At 38.3% G+C, this 19,085-nt stretch overlaps 1 protein-coding gene across 1 annotated transcript in view; it reads left to right on the top strand.

Annotated features, from left to right (window-relative positions):
• LOC140141090 (calcium homeostasis endoplasmic reticulum protein-like) overlaps window positions 1–19,085 on the top strand; it is a 43,346-nt gene that overhangs the window by 16,764 nt on the left and 7,497 nt on the right. Inside the window, 9 exon segments of the mRNA XM_072162867.1 lie at window positions 772–996; window positions 1,926–1,970; window positions 3,289–3,402; window positions 5,010–5,060; window positions 9,023–9,046; window positions 11,393–11,466; window positions 11,469–11,651; window positions 12,893–13,026; window positions 18,318–18,656. Coding sequence (XP_072018968.1) covers window positions 772–996; window positions 1,926–1,970; window positions 3,289–3,402; window positions 5,010–5,060; window positions 9,023–9,046; window positions 11,393–11,466; window positions 11,469–11,651; window positions 12,893–13,026; window positions 18,318–18,656 — 1,189 coding nt within the window.

Genomic DNA, 19,085 nt, shown 5'->3' on the forward strand with positions numbered 1-19,085 from the left:
AAAGTCTAATTATTATTATGATCCTTTTTGTTTGTAACAAATCATTATAATAAAGGTACTAGCGATGTGTTAAAAAGGGACTAAATTTAAACGCAATATTCACATGCAGAGATTGCCCATTGAAATGTGTGTGATACTTTGCGTTAAAAAAATTACATTGCGATTTGCATTTTGGATTCCAACGTAGAATAAAAACGCAGATGCTACGTTGAAATATGCTGATTTTACCTCATGTCTAAGTCCATGCAACGCACCCAATTTTCAGGACGAATAAGTCTCATTTTGAAAATAAAGTCATGATGTATGTATGTAGTGATCTTTAATCTACCAAAATATATGTTTTGGGGCAACTATATTATTTGGGGAGCACAAAAAACAATTAGGTTTAATCAGCATGAAGGTCAAAATTTTAATCAAAATCAAAAGCGGTCTGTTTGAATTTAGGCAGAGTCTCAGCTCACTGTTATTTTTCAATCACTGTGCCCTCTATCGACTTAGGTTAGAAGCTGTTAGATATTGAGCAAATATTATAGTCTTTATTCTGACTTTCTTGTTCTCCATCGTGACGAATGAGCACAATCCAGTCTGGAACAGAGGCTAGCCATATTCAACACCAGACATGTACGCGAAAACGCGCTGAAAACGTGACGTGCCACGTACACGCTTGAAAAATCGCAATGTCTCTATTATTTCATAATTTTTACAAAAGAATTAACAAAATTAGAATTTCACCAAAGATGAATAGAGTGTAATACTCTTTGCTTTCCACAGTCGCTGTAACATCTCAGCAACAGCCACAGCAGCAGCAGATTGTGACAGTGCAATCTACAGTGACAGTTCCTCCACCACAACAGGTTTTGGTCGTCACCAGTGCCCCACCCCCTCCAGCTGTAGTAGTTGCATCAGCACCATCGGTAACTGTGCCTACCGTGAGCGTACAGCAACACCCAGCGGCTGTTGTGTCAGCGCCGACTAGTGTGGCTGTACCACCACAAGGTATGTTTTATTAGTTCAAAGGTCAACATTTAAAGGCTGATATGAAAAAAACTTTTGTCACATGAACAGTTCAAATCCAGTTTGCAACTATTATTGATGTTTTCAGCATCTTGCATCCTATACCTTTGTACATAACCTAGCTTGCCGATTAGTTCACCACTCGGACTGTAGCCGCATTGGCATATTTCTGTAGGCTATTTATTTTGAAAACATAAAAATGATAAAATTGGATGAATTTTTCTCATGATATAATTTTAGGCATGACAAATTTAGGCGGAATTCAGCATGGTTAATGTTTCCTTACATTGACCTATACACAAAAGGAATATATTCGTTAGATGTTATTTTCACGTTAGCAGCTTGGAACGTGAAAAGCGCAAAAATAAATGTCGCACAGAAATAAACAATATTCAGTGTTTCCCAGCAAACGCTTTTCGATATTAATCCCAAAACTTAGAAAAGGTTGCCAGAAAATGGTTACATGTTGGATTATATAAAGGGTATAAAAAGTTTTCATAACATTCCAAAATATTTTACTCTAACATAATGATTCTGACATAAGGCCAAAAAAAATATGTTTGTTTGTCCATAGCGGCTTATGAAACAGTTGGGTCGGTAGGTCGGATTTTTTTTTTTTACAGATAATTGCACTTGAAACTGACAATTTGAAGACTGGTAAATAAGTCAAAACACACATCACTTTACTGGTTGAACTCTTGAATAGTTCTGCATGTTATACTGTTCATTATATTTTCTTTACATTTTCTTTCTTTAAATTTATACTAACCACTGTTTTACTAGCACATTCAACGCAAATTTAAAAAAAAAAATTTTGGCCTAATGATTCTAACATAATGATAAACTTGTCTATTAATGGTTTGTCAGTGTGTTATGTTGTGATCACTTTTCATATATGCTTGCATCTACAGGTCCACCACCATTTTCTGGGATGCCTCCTACTCAGCTCCTCACAGGTATTATATGATGGGCTAGTGTGTAGAATTATCTAACAGCATTTCTGATTGGTTGATAACTTGAAATGCTCATTTCAATTGCCAATCATGACTGGGCTTTAAACTATTTATGGTCAAACTTGCATTTGCAGATGATCTGATTAATACACTCCTTGATTGGTTCAAAATGGGACACAATGTTCATTGTGGCCAATCGGCAGGTAGTTCTCATGGGGTTAAGCAACTGTTTCCGTGATATTTGTACAAGCCAAACACGCTATCCGATTTGGTACACAATCTTGACTGCCACTTTTTCTCAAGTGAGAAGTCTGAAAATGAAAAACATGTGATTGTCCAATGTGATTCCCAGATCTTGGGCTGTTCTGGTTGAAACCCCTATACCTGTATGAAAGACATGACCTTAATCTCCTACACAGGGGGGTGAAGATTTTAAATGGAATCATCCACTATGTAAGGTAACCTGATTTGAATTTCACATTCCCTGTGTGAAAGATTAAGGTCATGTCTGCTGGGTGTATGGATTTTAGCTGGAATAGTCTAGTGCTTCCAGTGACTGAATTTTGAAATTAAAAAAAAAGCCATTTGGACAAATTACCAAAACAAACTAAAGACAGGGATTTACAAAGAGGAGCTAAAAATCTCTCTCAGATGTGGAGCTATAAGGATAGCTGATGAAGAGCAAATAGGCTATTCCAGTTGAAATCCATACACCCCTTACAGAAGACATGTCTTTAATCTTCCACACAGGGAGTGTGAATTTCAAATGGGGTTACCTGAATGGGTGACTCCATTTGAAATCTACACCCCCTGTGTGGGAGTTTAAGGTCATGTTTTCCATAGGGGTATATGGATTTTAACTGGAAAAGCCCATTTTGGAGCAGACGACACTGAATGGGTGAATCCATTTGAAATTCACACTCCCTGTGTGGAAAATTAAAGTCATGTCTTCCATAGGGGGTGTATGGATTTCAACTGGAATAACCCATTTTGGAGCAGACAACATTGAATGGGTGGCTCCATTTGAAATTCACACTCCCTGTGTGGGAGATGAAGGTCATGTCTTCCATAGGGGGTGTATGGATTTCAACTGGAAAAACCTATTTTGGAGCAGACGACACTGAATGGGTGGCTCCATTTGAAAGTTGCACTCTCTGCGTGGAAGATTAAGGTCATGTCTTCCATAAGGGTGTGTGGATTTTAACTGGAATAGCCCATTGTCTCTCAATCCTGCTTTTACAGACAGCCTGTGTGATTCATCCTTGGTATCGCAAAGAAACGTCAGAACTTTTAAATTTTTGTTTTCTTATTTTTTGTCTAGGTCCACCACCACCACCAGGCCAGCCACCCGAACACTTTTTGCCCAAATTTGATCCAAGTGTACCACCCCCAGGATTTCCCAACCTGAACATGCCTCCTCCTCCTTTCCAACCAGGTAAGTTGATATTTTATATTCTATCAGTAGCGAAAAAAGGAAAAATATTTATCTGGAAAGAGGTTCTTTCATCGTGGTCCCAAATAAAAAAGAAACACACTCCTGATTGCTAGTGATGTTGAGACACCTCCAATGACGCCACAGGAGTTGATGACATCACATACAATGTTGCACCCCCTTTTGTCTTGGGCATCACAAGGTTGCCAGACTGGGTCAAGTTAAACCCCTTTGTTTACATCACTAGCAACTAAATATCTTCAGAGCAATAACAACTGCGCATGCAGACGACACCGGTTGCGCTTTGAAAGTGCTCTGTTGAATATAAAATTGAGTATAATCTAAGGCTGAATCAACTCCCACTGTCAGTGGTTGGTTAGAAGCGTGTAAAAGGAAGTTTAATTCATCTGGTGCCTTCAGCAGAGAAAAAGAATCCCAGAAGATGGCAAAAAATTCAGGTAGTTTTAGAAGGCAAAAGGCACTTTTTAAGGCATTGTTGTTGACATGGTGCTTTCAGGAAAGAATGTTTCCTATTAATTACTAAGAAATAACTTTTGATATGGTTTGTATGTTTGAAGGGGCAAAATTAACCGTAGGTCACACTTTTTTACCCTGAATTTAGAAATTTCAATCATCTCGACATACTTTTAATAAATCGTTTCCGAGTTTGATTGACAAGTGATGTCAGATGCAAACTGCTATTTTAAATTAAGTTTAGCACACCTCTTCATATCAACTGCTCAGTGCCAAAAGTGGTTAAGTGTAAAACTGTAATAGCTCCCATGTGTTAGATAAGGCTGGCATTTTCGGTCGGGTTTTTAAGTTTTTTATTTTTTCGGTTTTGTAGTGTCCCTGGACCTAGACCTAAATGCTAGGATCATTCATGGTTGACCTAAAAAAAAAATTTTCAAGATGTTTTGTATTTTTAATATGAAAATTGATAATTTGTATTCATGTCATACTCTATTAATGATTTGAATGAATGCATTTTGAAATCATTAATAGAGTATGACATGAATACAAAATATCGATTTTATATTTTTTTTTTTTTTTTTTTTTTTTTGCAATTTGGTACCCGTTACCCACCCAAAAATGCGGCGGGTACCGGGTACAAAATTACCCGAAAATGCCAGGCCTAGTGTTAGATGAGTACAATATACTGTGTGTAAATTGCCCAAATGTTCACATGGCAGCTATTGCACTTACCCACTTCTGGCACTGAGCAGTTGATATGAAGAGGTGTGCTAAACTTCTATGATATAATCAGAGATGGAATTAAAAATAGCAGTTTGCATCTGACATCACTTGTCAATCAAACTCGGAAACGATTTATTAAAAGTATGTTGAGATGATTGAAATGTCTAAATTCAGGGTAAAAAAGTGTGACCTACGGTTAATTTTGCCTGAGCTGTTTATGAAATTCAATTAATAAGTCCAACGGTTTTCCACCAGTTGGTCATGAGCTCAAGACTGTCCCGCAAAAAGGTGAGACATGCATGTGACACACAAATGGATATGGGATATTCCTCTAGAACCAAAGTTAAATAGATACATGTTCTATTTGGATCAAGAAATTAACAAGTTTTTGACGTATTTTGCATGTTTTGCAGCATTTTATCACGGGCCTGATAATAGTGACCAATATCACCACAGTGGTAATGGTAGGCATGCTAACTGTAAAGGGCTGTCAAGTGTCAGAAATGCATCAAATAAAAGTGCTGTAAATTCTTAACGCACGACCTATCGTTATGAATTCGGCAGACAGCTGAATCCAGATTCGGTTGTTGGTACATGTAAATTCATGTTACGCACGCATTATTTTTTAATTAGAGAACAAGGGATCAATGCTTTACATATTAGAGGGCAGCATATCAATTTTAAACGCAGATCAGATGATAACAGGGTAATAAATAATCAAAAGATGGCGGCACATAGGGTTAACTATGATAACCGTTAAAAAATTGATATACTGCACTGTATAGGTAAAGCATTGATCCCTTGTAATCTAATTCAAAAATAATGCATGCGTAAGATGAAGTCACCAAAGGCTGTATGCCAAATTCATAATGTATGAAAGTATACATATTTAGGAATCTAAATATAAACACAGACTTTTTCAAGTATCAACCAAATAAGGAAAAAATATGATTTTTTTTTCACTGAACATGTCATTTTGTAGCCAAAGTCAAAAAGTCTCAAGAATGGAGTCTCTAGATTAAAAAACACACAAAGACCAAATTTTGAACAAGTAAACATTGTTATACTCCCTGGGAAAAAAACAGCAAGATTTTTGTGATTTTTTTCCAAAAACACGCTAGGACCACATTTTGAACAAGTTAGCATTGTTATACTGTGTGAAAAAAAAATTTAAAAAATGTGTTTTGTGATGATTCCTTGATTCTATTCCTTTCAAGAAATGTATATTTTTGTATATCTTGTGTGAATAATGAAAAATTACAATCTTTTTACTTGATGCATTTCTGAGACCAACAGTCACCTTAAAACACTTAAATTAAATTTGTAATTTGCACTGAATTTGTGGTATAAAAGTGACAGGATTATGGTGAAGACAAATTAGTTGCATTCCCGTAAAAGACTGCATAGTATTCACATTCATCGGTTAAAAACAGTATGATTTACTATGAGTGGGTTTGATAATGAAATCAGTGAACTTGAGAGTTGAGTGTGACACAAATAATGACTCTGGGCAGGCCTGCATTGACGAGTGAGTACAAGCCTCACCAGTGTCACCTGTACATTGATTTTTGTCAAACACAGGACATCAAAATCGTGTTAAATGTGGTTTAACCTTCAATGTTAAAAAAAATAATAATTTTTACTTGTTATTTATTTTACTAATCTACTTATTTACATATATTTAAAGAGGAGAGCATTAGTTGTTCAGTGAATCAATTGCTTTTTGCTATAAGGGCCCAATGTAAAACAAATAATTTGCTTTTCTGAAAGAGCATCATTCTTGGTTATAAAATTGAATTTGAAAATATTAAAAGAAATAAGTATTTGTGGCATGCTCCCACAAAGCGAGGGTAAAGTCGCGAGTTGGTAGTTTTGTGTCCTCCTGGCATGATATTAAGGGGAGCAAAAGCGCAAATTTGTGCCTGGTGATTGGCAAAATGCTCCTGCTTCTGTTGGAAAATTACACACAAAGACATAGACCAGGAGCAATTTATTGTTAAATTATAGTACAATTGCTCCTGGTTCCGAAATCCTTATTTCAAGGCTTGATTGTCTTGCACAACAAACAAAACAACCAACTTGCTTGACTTTATGATCATTTCGTTGGAGCTGATCACATGTGAATATGAAAATATTGGGCTATTGGCTTTCAGAAAAGAACGGCACTCTCTTGCTCTGATCGATGTGTGCGCCCTGTTAATGCGCAATATTCAGGGAGCTTTGTGTTCCCTTCTTGAGCGCCCTGTTTGCTGTTCTCAGTACCATTGCTGTTTTCGATACCATGCTTGTGTATCGCGGCCGCCCCTGAAAAAGGCCCTTTTTACTTGTTTTTTTTAGTATGCGGGTGATATACAATTTGAAATACAAGTGGACCCCTGGACGATTAAATTAGCCAGTCAGACCCCACTTTGGTGTTTACGCTATGTAAACAAGTACCGATCTTCTCTTCCAGCAAGTGTAGTTCAGCTCAAAAGGGTTACATTAGAGAAAACATTATATGTGTACATCCATATCAAAACGATGCACTTGTCGGCTGCTACATGTGTCTCATTTCACATAATTGAGGAGGTCACTTCAAATCATCCCAAGTCACATGGTTTAGGAATACAGATAACATTTCTTATTCAATTTGACGTGGGGATGATTTAAAGTGACCTACACTTGATATGAGTCTGGTATTTATTCTTAGTTATTATCAGGCATGAGAATGTTCAGTTTAAAAACTGAATTCAGGTTTTTTTATAGTCAAAATTTCCGCAACTTTATTTAATTTCAGCCTGTTTTTGGTACTTTTTGCCCAATTTCACGCCGATTTTCAGTTTTTTTTTCAGTTTTTTTAGGAAAGTGCAGTCTCATGCCTGTATTATGTGAAATGAGACACATGTAGCAGCCGACAAGTGCATCGTTTTGATATGGATGTACACATATGGAAAATATTACTTAAAATTAAATTATAGGTGACAAACTGGTAGTTGTTTCAAACATTGTTCAAATTGATGCATTTCTAGTTTTCTATGTTTTTTTTTGTTTTTGTTTAGTTTTGTTTTGTTCTTTGTTGACTTAATTCATTATCACACTTGAACTGAAATTTTAATATTTATTGCCTGTTGGTTTGGGCCTACATCTGTTCTAATTATAAGATATCAATATATACTGCATATAATACTTAAAACAAAAGTGATTTCTTAAGACACTAAAACTAAATTACCGAATAAAGTGGCTGGTAGATTTTGTTCTTTGTATTTTGAAATCTTGATGCAACTTGCTTTCCCCAACTTCTGTTTAAATAGGAAACAGGTATTTCAAAAGTGAAAAATTTTACATTGATTTGAAAGAGAGCGTTATTCTGTCCCGTTGTAATGAGCTTGTTACAAAAGGTAGCGGGAATCACCCTGATGGAAGAAATATCCAAATAAAGTCACAACATGCTGTACAAGGTATCAAACTAAGCAGTGGCGGCTCCAGGAATTTTTTCGGGGGGGGGGGGGCATTGGGGAGTAAAGTGAATTTCAGGGGGGCAAAATCGTAAAATGCATAAAATTGCTGCAAAAAGTGGAAATTTTCGTAATTTTTGGTTTTTACTGGTGGGGCAACAGGGGGGCAAAAGTTCTAACAGGTGGGCATTCTCCCCACGTGGCTCCACCACTGAAACTATGCAGAACAATTTCTCCATCTATCGACAACTTTTGTTTGTAATTTAGTTTAAGAAATCATTGTTGTTGTATTAAGTGTGAAAAACTTTTTGTGCACTTGTTTTGGTTGTATCTTTCTCGGTCACATTTTCTATCTCTGTGCTTTCATCTTCTCTCTTGCCCTCTCTCTCTAGCTTTTATATCTCTTTCACTTTATCTCTCTCTCCCCAGTCTGACACACATGCATCCCCCACACACGCTGCTCCTATTTAAATAAGGAGCAGCGTGGCACACTGGTTAAGGTCTTTGCCTTTGGTACGAGAGGTCCCGGGTACAAATCTCTGCGGCCCCTGATAAAAGATGTTGTCCGATCAGTGTAATAAGCCCTATTGTTGGCTACACTTGCCTGTCCTGTCATGCTAGACATAAAAATTTTAAAAAAATGTGAAAAAATAATTTGGCAGAGGATTTGTGTGGAGTGACGGTCAACAGAGGAGACTATTTCTCTCCTATCCTTTATCTTTCTTCTCTTCTCTGTTTGTATTAATCACTCTCTATCCTATCCATCGCTTTCCGTCTTTCGCTTCCTCTTTGCTCGTTTGTCAGCATTTTTACTTCTCTCATATTATTTAATGAGACTGTTATCTTACTCAGCATCAGTTATGTCCTTTTGAATCACCACAATTCACTTAAAATTTGGCTTTTTCACTTAAATGGCTTGCTTTGTATCACACAAGCTACCAACATGTGTCTAAAATTCACCGTTAAAAGATGTTCTGTGTTTTGTGTTGCAGTCTGCCCGGGAGAGGAAAGTCGTGGTAGGATCTCTCTCTTATTAATCATTTTCAGAATATATCCTACCATCATCAAAAAGTTCAAATATAAAATAATTTATGCAAAAATGGTGCTATCTATTAACCCTAATTGCAGTTATTGTTTTTGCATGGAAAATGTCCAAATTAAAAAAAAAATCTTTGATATTATTTTTCACACCAAAGTGGTATATATACATAGTTCATATTAAAGATATATGCTTATACTAAATTTTTTTAGGGAGTCGGACGGAACTAATTCCAAACGGGTGTATTATTATTATAAGCTGTCACTACCAGTGGCGGCACCAAAGGGGGGATTCCCCAGTCAGAACTCGCACTTCAGTAAAAAAAAAACCCTGAAATTCATCTTTCCTCCCCCAAAAAAAAAAAATAATCCTGGTGCCGCCACTGGCCACTACCAGCATAACATTTTGATTTTTGATGGCGTTGTCTTCTTGTTCTGTCAGAAAAGTGACAAGCCACTGGTGTGATCGCACACTGGTAGCAATTGTGCAAATGCTATATGCCATCTGTTCAATCTGTTGGTGGCAAAAATCCCGGACAGAGCAACTTGAGGTTGAGTTGCCATCAATTCAACTGCTAACAATGGCTATTCCAGTTGAAATTCATACACCCCCTATGGAAGACATGACCCTAATCTTCCACACAGGGGTGTGAACTTTAAATGTGGTGACCTGAATTCCTACCACAAAACAAACACATATGTGGCATCTTTGAGACATACAAATTGGGCTATTCCGTTTAAAATCCACACTACCCCTGTGGAAGAGTTAGCTATAAAACCTTCTACAGAGGGAGTATGAGTTTTGAATAGAATAGACAATTGGATAATTTCCATTTGAAATACTCACTCTACTTGTGGATGATATAGGTATGGTCATAATACATTGAGAGTATGGCTTTCCAATTGCATAACCCTGACGAATTACATATGAAGTACATACTCCCCATGTGGAATATATTTCTAACATCTACCACAGAGGTACTAGTCGGTAGTGTGGATTTGAACTGGAATAGCCCATTTGTTTTGCCAAATCAATTTATTGGCTAGTTGCTTTTCCAATCTAAACTGAGCTCAAAAAGAAACTTTTGAATGACAAGGTCATATCTTAACTTGTGAATGACAAGGTCATATCTTAAAATACTGTCAATCAAAATGAACCAAAATTACACACAGGATTACCTTAATACTCTACTCAAAACACATGTCAGTAACCAAACAGTTGTCCAACTGACACAACAGCAAAATGCACTGCCTTGGGACAGCTTCCTGGGCTTCCTTCACTTTCACAGCCCAACATTTGGCACCCAGGACAAAAAATCTGTGAGAATGCACACAAGATCCTTGCACAGATGACAAAACGGTGCTGCTTTCTGCTTTTTATACACTTTTTTCATGAAACAGGGCTGGGCTGTGAATGTGGTCCAGGAAGCTGTCCCATGTCAGTGTATTTTGCTGTTGTGTCAGTTGGATAACTGCTTGGTTACTGACATGTGTTAAGAGTAAAGTATTGAAGTAAATCTGTGTGTAATTTTGGTTCAATTTGATGGACAGGATTTTAAGATATGACCTTGTGAAAAATTATAAGTTTCTTTTTGAGCTCAGTTTATAAAGCCAGAGAAAATGTCACCAAAAGCAGTTATACTGATAGCTTTGTATGTTGTTAGCTGTATATCATATGCTTTGTGATGTATATAATTATGTAATATGTTATACTTTCATGAGAGGAAGGAACTAATTAGGGTGAATGTGTATAGTCAAATATTTATGTCCATTCAAAACAGAAATCCACACACTAAATTGGTAAGTTATATAACCACAGACTACCTCGGACAAATCACAAGTCCCTGTGCTTTCCATGTTGTGAATTCTCACATGAGGGCCGATCGTTCAATTGTGCGTGTCTAACAATCACGCTAGCGTTGCGTGCCTTTCTGTCTACATATCTTCTCGTTTACGCAAAAGGCGGTAAAAAACGTGGTATGTGCGTAGCAGTTAAGTCTGGCGCACTTCATGGAACGATCGACCCTTATTATCAGGTGATGCTGAGACTTTGACTGTTAGTACTTTGTCTGTGGTAGTCTGTGCATACATGTATAACACTAACGGCAGTAATCAATTAGTGAGATATTTGTGGTTTTGGCCTATTTCTGTTAAGATTTAGATAAGACTAGAGTGACCAGCATATACACAAGGCAGAAATGAATTATATCACATTTTGTGTTGTAACTCTTGTACTATCATTCTGTCTCTTAAAAGCGGCTGAAATAACTCAAACTTTTATTTCTTTTCCTTTTTTTTCTTTTTATGTTTGATTAATTTCCCAGGTATGCCACCAGGGCCACCAGGACCACCACCAGGACCTCCTCATGGTCCCCCTCCCAATTTCCCCCCGCACATTCCCCTCCAATGCCGGTAGATTTCAGCAGACCACCCCCTGGGTTTCCACCAGATTTCCCCCCTCCTCCCATGCATGCTGGTCCCCCTATGCCTATGCCGGGACCACCCGATCCAAATGACCCGTCACTGATGCCAAAGGTACCATACTATGACTTGCCCGCTGGATTAATGGCACCACTTGTTAAGGTAAGCGAATAGGGTGGGTTTAAATTGAAGGGTATCAATCCCCTGGGGGAAACTCTAGTTTGGTTTGGGTAGGAGTGTGCCGCTGAGAATTTGAAAGTGGACTCATAAATATATACCAATTTTTCAAGAAATTTCAACCCATCGATATACCAAAATTCAAAATTTTCGGCCAAATCTAACACAAATTGTCTTGATTTTTACAACTTTTCTCCCAAATTTTGTGGAAATTTCAAAATGTTTTGCTACAATGAGGTAAAATTGGGCTATTTTCCAAAAAACATTTTTTAAAGGACCCATCCATATACCAAAATTGGAAAAAGGGGCCATTGATATACCAGAAGGCTGCAAATGCCACCCATGTTTGCGGCACATCCCCATATGGCCATTTGTACTGAGTACCCCCGGCATCAAACAGTCTGGTTCAATTGATACCGGTTGGCTTCTGGTGCTTGATGACATGATTGGTAGGCCCTGAAGTGGTATTGGTTTGCTCTTGTGAAAATTGAGCCAGTTTGAGATTCAGGTCAAGTAATGACTGCTGGTTGTCTTGGCATTACCAGTACAAAACTCGCTGATGTTGGCTGTGATAGTTTATACTGTAGGATGTTTAGCGTGCCATTCTATAGCAGCCAGTCCCTGTTTGATGATAAATGGTTTTCTTGAGCCACCTTGATCAGGAACAATCTGTAAAGTGTGCAGAGGCCAGTGTCTGCGCCAGGAATTTTTTCGGGGGGACAAAGTGAATTTTAGGGGGGCAAAATCAAGTGGAAATTTTTTTGTATTTTTGTGTTTTTACTGGGGTCAACTGGGGGGGAAAAGTTCTGACTGGGGGAAATTTGCCTCCCATTTTCCCCCGGCAACGCCACTGGCAGAGGCCTTGGGCATAGTGCGTTCTTTTCCCAATTCAGTTATCTCCAATAGAGAACGAGAACCAAAATTTCGTAGCATTTTTTATATTTACCAGAAGTTGAATGGAAAAATAACTTGTAGTTAAAGTTACTATGTGAAACAAATTGTAGAGAATAGAGTACAATATATCGACTGCTCAGTGCCAGAAGTTGGTTAAGTGCAATAGCTGCCATGTGTAGCTTCCATGCGTAGCTGCCATGCAGATGAGTACATTATACTGTGGGTAAATTGCCAGATGTTCATAGGGCAGCTATTGCACTTACCAACTATCTCTGTGCCTTAATCTTCTCTCTTGCTCTCTAACGTTTTTGTTCTTGGCAATGTTTTTTTAGCTTGAAGATACCGAGTATGACCCATTAGACCCAGATGATATCAGATTACCGCCACCGCAGCCACCAAGTGAGAGATTATTAGCCGCAGTAGAAGCGTTTTATGCTCCTCCTTCAAGAGATGCACCAAGAAATAGGTACGGCATTGACATTATTGTACTGAGCTGAGTATAATCCCATTTATCCACTCTGCAGCTTACACACATTAACCAATGAACCTCTTACTTTGTATGGTGGTGGAGTAAGATGACCTTGTCAGCTGTATAGTTTTGTGTCATGTTATTTGCACATTTCTGGGATGACCTTATTTGCTTATTCTTTGTAATATACAAACCTTTGTTCTTTACAAACCTTTGTTGTGAAGACCTTAAGGTTATACTAAACTTTGTAATGATCGATCCAGAATGAGACTGCATGTAGCCCCCTTTAAAATTATCTATTTCTGGAAATAAATATCGAGAGAGAAAAACATAAACTACGCCTAAAAGCTGAAAGTGTACTGGTTATTATTATGCTTGAATTTTCCACTTGGCTCAAAAAGAAATGTACTTTTCAAACATTTCAATTTTTTTTCAATATCCGGAGCATCAAGATTTTTGGGAACACGGCCATAATTTCTCAGTGGAAGTGGCGATTTTGTTGGGAACTACTACGCACATTACAAACAAGTCAATAAAAGAATGTGCATATTCATTCTTGATATTGCTTGTCTCGATTTGTTTTAGTAAGCTTACATGTTTGCGAATTTGAAGTAAAATGGCCTCCACTTGTATGTCGCTTTTGTAACCAGTAATAACAATTCCGTGCACGATTTCATAGACAAAATTCTGACCTACATTATTTCTATAAACCCTCTTCTATATGCAGGTGCTATTTAAATTTTATTTCGATAGCAGAAAATTGAGATATTTGCTATTTTTCCGACTCGCTGCTGTCAAATTGTCTAGTTTCGCGATAAAAAGATACAGCGAAATCAATTTTTTTAGAACCATTTCACCTCGTTTATTCGTGCTTTGAAGTACAAACTTCAAAATTGATATAGTGATTCTATATTTCAAGCTGCGTCATACTGTGTTTTTCTTACCTCTGATTGTCGCTGCTCAAGGCCAAAATTCAAATTTTTTTGGACAAAAGTGACACTCTCATTTTTTTTTTAAACACGCTGTTTACGTTATCGACGGGCTCTATTTGCCCGATAAAGTGGTGTTGCCGAGTTTGGATTTTAAAATATTTAGGTATTTTCTAGCTTAAAATCTAGCGCCAATGAACCTGGTGCATGGGAGGGAAAATGTGGGGGGGGGTAGTTAGAGCGCGAAAAAAAATGTGCACATTTTCATGCTTGCTGCGCTTGCAACAGGTTTAAGGTATGGGTATGGAAATTGGGGATCCCAAAAAATTGGCATATAGGCCTAGGCCTATGCAAAGGGGGTGGGGCACAGTTTTGGCAGGCCAAGGGGGAGGGGCCACACAAATTTGGCAGTCCAGGGGGTGCGGACAAGCGATTTTTTTTTTTTCGAGACGGGAGGCAAGCGATTTTTAGCGAGTCGCTTGGAAATTTTGGCTTATAATTAGTAGGCTAATACCGGTAGGCCTACTGATTGCACAGCCTTCGAGAAAGCAATTTTTGGCAAGCCGGGCCGGGGAGGGAATAAATTTTGGCATGTCGAAAGGGAGGAAGAATGACTTTACCTAGCACACATTAAAGGGGCATTTCGTGATCCACAACCTCATACAACCCCATAAGCCTACGTCCTTTCTAACAAGTTAAGATTTTTATACCACTCATCCCGCTCTGGCCACATGTTTAGGCATTTTCACGCAGATCAATTCGTTAAGCAATGGAAAATATTGCCAAATTTGAATTTCGTTTTAAAAGCCTACTCCCCATTAAAAAAACCCACTAATTTTTGGGGATTAAAAAAAAGTTCTGTAAAATGAAACAAAAGGCTGCCTCAATCCTAATTAGGGCCTATTCATTTAAGGCCAGGCCTTCATTTCTGAAAATAGCGGGAGCTCAGTTAGTCACTGTACTCAGGAGCTTGACAAGGAGCTCAATTATATAATATCAATATTAAACCATAGGAGCAGCTCAATAAATGTCATTGGTAAAATTATTAGGCCTACGATATTTTATTTGACTGTGATCCTATATACACTGTATATACCTTTAAAATTTCTAAAATTGGTGGAATTGAACAAGCTCTAAGTTTCTCAGACGTCCAGCATAACCAAGGGCAACTGGGGGTGGGTGGGAAAGCCCCTAGCTATGGCCATACCCGTAGTGGCGGAACCAGAATTTTTTTCAAGGGGCATGGGGGGGAAGTGAATTTGAGACGGGCACTTGAAATCATCATTTTGCACTAAATTGCCGCAAAAAAGTGGAAAATTACATAATTGTGGGGATTTTGCCTAAAAACTGGGTGAGAAAGAAAAAATATTGGTGGAAATACTGCCCCCCACCCCTAGCGGCGCCACTGCATATCCATCCATGATGCTAGAATGACGGAAGTTCTGGCGCTGCGGAAATTCAATTTCAATATCACGAGTTTTTATCAGGGATTTTACCAAGGGAAGGCGATAGGTGTAGGATTTTGCTGATATACCAGGCAACCCGAGAAAGGAACTGAGGTGTGGCTAAATAAGGGAGTGTTCATTATAAATATTTTCCATTATCATACTTGTGGCGCCGAGAGCATAATTATTTGAAGCGTACATTGAAAGAGAAACGCACATGTCTCTGATTAGCTCGGGATTAGCTACTGCAGCGCTGCGTGCTGGCCTGTTGTTGTCCCGGGTTGTTGACGAGTGGAAAAGGGAAATTTATGAATGAACTTCCGCAACTTTGCAACATCATCACGCAGCGGCGTAGCTGGGATTTTTTGAGGGGCCCAAATCCACCAAATTTCCCACTGGGGGCGGGGGCCCAAATAGACAATTTTTGCCAGGCTTATTGAAAATAATCGTATATGGTAGGCCTATTGAGCTGTAGGCCTATTGCATATCGTTGATTCCCCATCTCTCTGCCCTCCTCTCACCCTCTCTTTTTCCCTCTCCCCCCCCTCTTTCCCTCCTTTTCCCTTTGCGCTGGGGGGCGGGGCCCCAAATAGGCATTTTTTGCAATTGCCCCCCCGGCAGCTACGCTACTGTCATCACGGTAGACATACGCGGTAGCCTACAACTACAAGAAAGGTTTACAGACAAATATAGGCCTAGGTCTAGTAGGCCTATCAAAATGTTATATTTTTATATTTTCTGGTGGACTCGCGGAGAATATCATGTCATGGAGGTCCCGGCGCTGGGTTGGGGGGGGGGGGGGTCTCAAGGCATTTTGGTATGCCTACCCATGCTTGATTCCGGGAGGTTTTTAGCAGGCCCGACCATTTTTTTTTATAACACCTCGGGCGGTCTCTTCAAAACATTTGTACCATGGGGATCAAAGTCACCCACATTTGGCCTAATTTGGCGCTTTTTAAGGGCACTTTTGCCAAAATGCGCCCAAAAGTTGGTCTTCGCTGTAAACCCACCCATCATAGTCGTTGAAAAGGTAGGCCTACTCCAAAACTGTGGCACATCCACGAACCCGAGGGAGAGACCTCCGGGTAAAAACACACCTCTAAGCGGGACCAGATTTATAATTTAAAATAGGCCTACATTTTGGAAGCCAGTCATCACGACAAAAGCGGGCCATGGTAGTGTTAATGGTATTAACACTTTGATTTTAGGCTTAAATGATGAGTGTAGGCCTATAAATTGCAAATTTGCACACACCCGGGGAACCTTCTCAAGTTGGTTTGGGTAAGGATGTGAGGCTGTGACTCGAAAAACTACGGTGCGATTTTAAACCAAATTTGAATAAAACAGACCCAAAATTGTATCAACTTTTGGACTGAAAGTTTTCGCAAATTTTTACTTTTTCGAGAAAATCATTGAAAAATACCATTCTTAAACCTAATTTTCAAGACACTGAGGGTCAATAAAATCATGGCTAAAAATGCAACAGAGTCTAAACTAAATGGCTGAAAATGCACCCCAAATCTGCCGCACATCCCCACGACAATCGTATTTCACCTTATAGATTTGGAAAATTGTCGCAATAAAATAGGCCCGAACTTATCCCAAATTATCCCCCGAAAAAAAATTTTTTTGCAGGTGAGGTTGGAGTCTTATTATTTTTATTCTCAGAGAGGATAGGGGTTGATATTTTTAGCAGGGTACAGTTTGTCTTGTTTTTGTTTTGTTTTTTTTACGTTGAAGTTCCAGATTCTTTTTTCATATATTATTATTCATTTATTATTTATACCCTGTACGTGGGGAAAAAGACACACGACAGCTACAGAGAAGCCACGAAAAAACTCCTGTGAAGTGCATGAAAATGCCCGAAAATGTGCCAACCAAACACCGAACAGGAAGATAAAATAAAAAACAAAACCAAAAACCCAGGAAATTTCCCGAAATAAGTTTCAAATTCTTTGTCCCCACTAAAATATATTATGAACACTCCCTTATGAAGTCTGCCCTCTTCCGCTATTCTGGTAGTAGGCGTTGACAATTACTTTCATATTTTTTGAAGCATGTTTGAACCTGATTTGTTCTCTATTCACATTTTTAACGTTGCAAGTAACATTTCAAGACCTATATTTGTGACAGGTATTTAATTATCTTGCTAGAGATGTGCCTAAAGTTGAAATTCAATATTTCGGATCGCAAAGATCGAGAGATATAAAGTTGCTGAATATCAGTTTAACACCATGGATCATATGGGCGTCTTATATGAACGATTATGATAGCTAAGCAAAATGGCTGGGATACAGGTTGTATAAATACTACATGAATATTCATGAACTATACAGATTCCATTCTTCTCTAATAATAAAGATGTCAATCACTCTCCTAGACGACAGTTGCTTGGCGCTTGTAAACAAATCGAATAATAGTGCTTGACAAGAGCTAAAAAATAGGCTAAAAACACATTTTCACACATTTTTTCCGGATTTTTTATTTCACATGATAAGTAGACATATTTTCTTACGTATAAGGTAATAATATATTTTTTCTGGAGGTAAAGCCCTTCAACACTTTGTTTAACCTTAAGTAACCGAACTGTATAATTTTAGTTAAAATTTGAAAAAAGAAATTGGAATATGTTTCTTGTTCTACTGCTGGATGTAGTAGAACACAGAAGAAGTGGCAAATTTATGGTTGATTCATTTTAAAGCTGTTAAATAAGGTTTTTTTTGTCATCGCATGCTTTTCATTATTCATGATGATTTCTTTTTAAAATGATTACCATGAACTCATTACTTTTATCTTTTAACATCAGAAAACACAAGCACCAATAATTGTGGTTCAGTTTGTGTAATTTTACAACAATGTTAACTTTGTATAAACATTAATATTTATATTATTTTGCTTTTTCCATGTAATACAGTGATGGCTGGGAACAGAACGGGCTCTTTGAATTCTTCAAAGCTAAACAGAAATACTCCAAAATGAAGAAAGAAAGACAGGCTCAAAGAAGTCGTTCCCCACGTGGTAGAAGAGGGCGCTCTAGGTCACGTTCAAGATCACGTTCAAGATCACCGCCCTCTCGGTCTAGGTCTAGATCGGCATCGCCACCACAGTATCGTCGCCAGTCACCGCTGAGACGTTCTTCACCTCCTCCATCAAGGAGATCCCCAATACCAAGGACCCCACCGCCTGGCTGGCAATTACCTCAAAGATCACAGAGGTCACCAAAGAGGTCACCATCACCGAGACGAAGATACAGGTATAATTGTGCAATTTTCTGTTCTCAAATATCGGAAGGAGATGGTCTTAACACTTGACCCCAGCAGAGCATAAGACAATGCACTATTCCATTTAAAATCAACACTACCCCTGTGGAAGATTTTAGTAATATCTTCTACTGGAGGAGTATGAATTTCAGATTGTATGAACATTTTAGGCTGCTCCATTTGAAACTCCCCTCCCTCTGTTGAAGATTCAGGTTAAATCTTTCTCAGAGGGTGTATGGAATTAAAATGAAGCTGCCTAATGTGCTAATTCCATTTGAAATTCATACTCATATTCCCAAATCTTCCACAGGGCACAGTGTCGACACCCTATATTATAAATATAAACTTAATACTCTGTTGGTGAGCGACGGGCGAGTGGTATTTCACCGAACGAAAGAAAATGAGTTCTATCTGATTGGCTA

This window comes from Amphiura filiformis, chromosome 19 (assembly GCF_039555335.1).
Source record: "Amphiura filiformis chromosome 19, Afil_fr2py, whole genome shotgun sequence".
Taxonomy (NCBI): Eukaryota; Metazoa; Echinodermata; class Ophiuroidea; order Amphilepidida; family Amphiuridae; genus Amphiura; species Amphiura filiformis.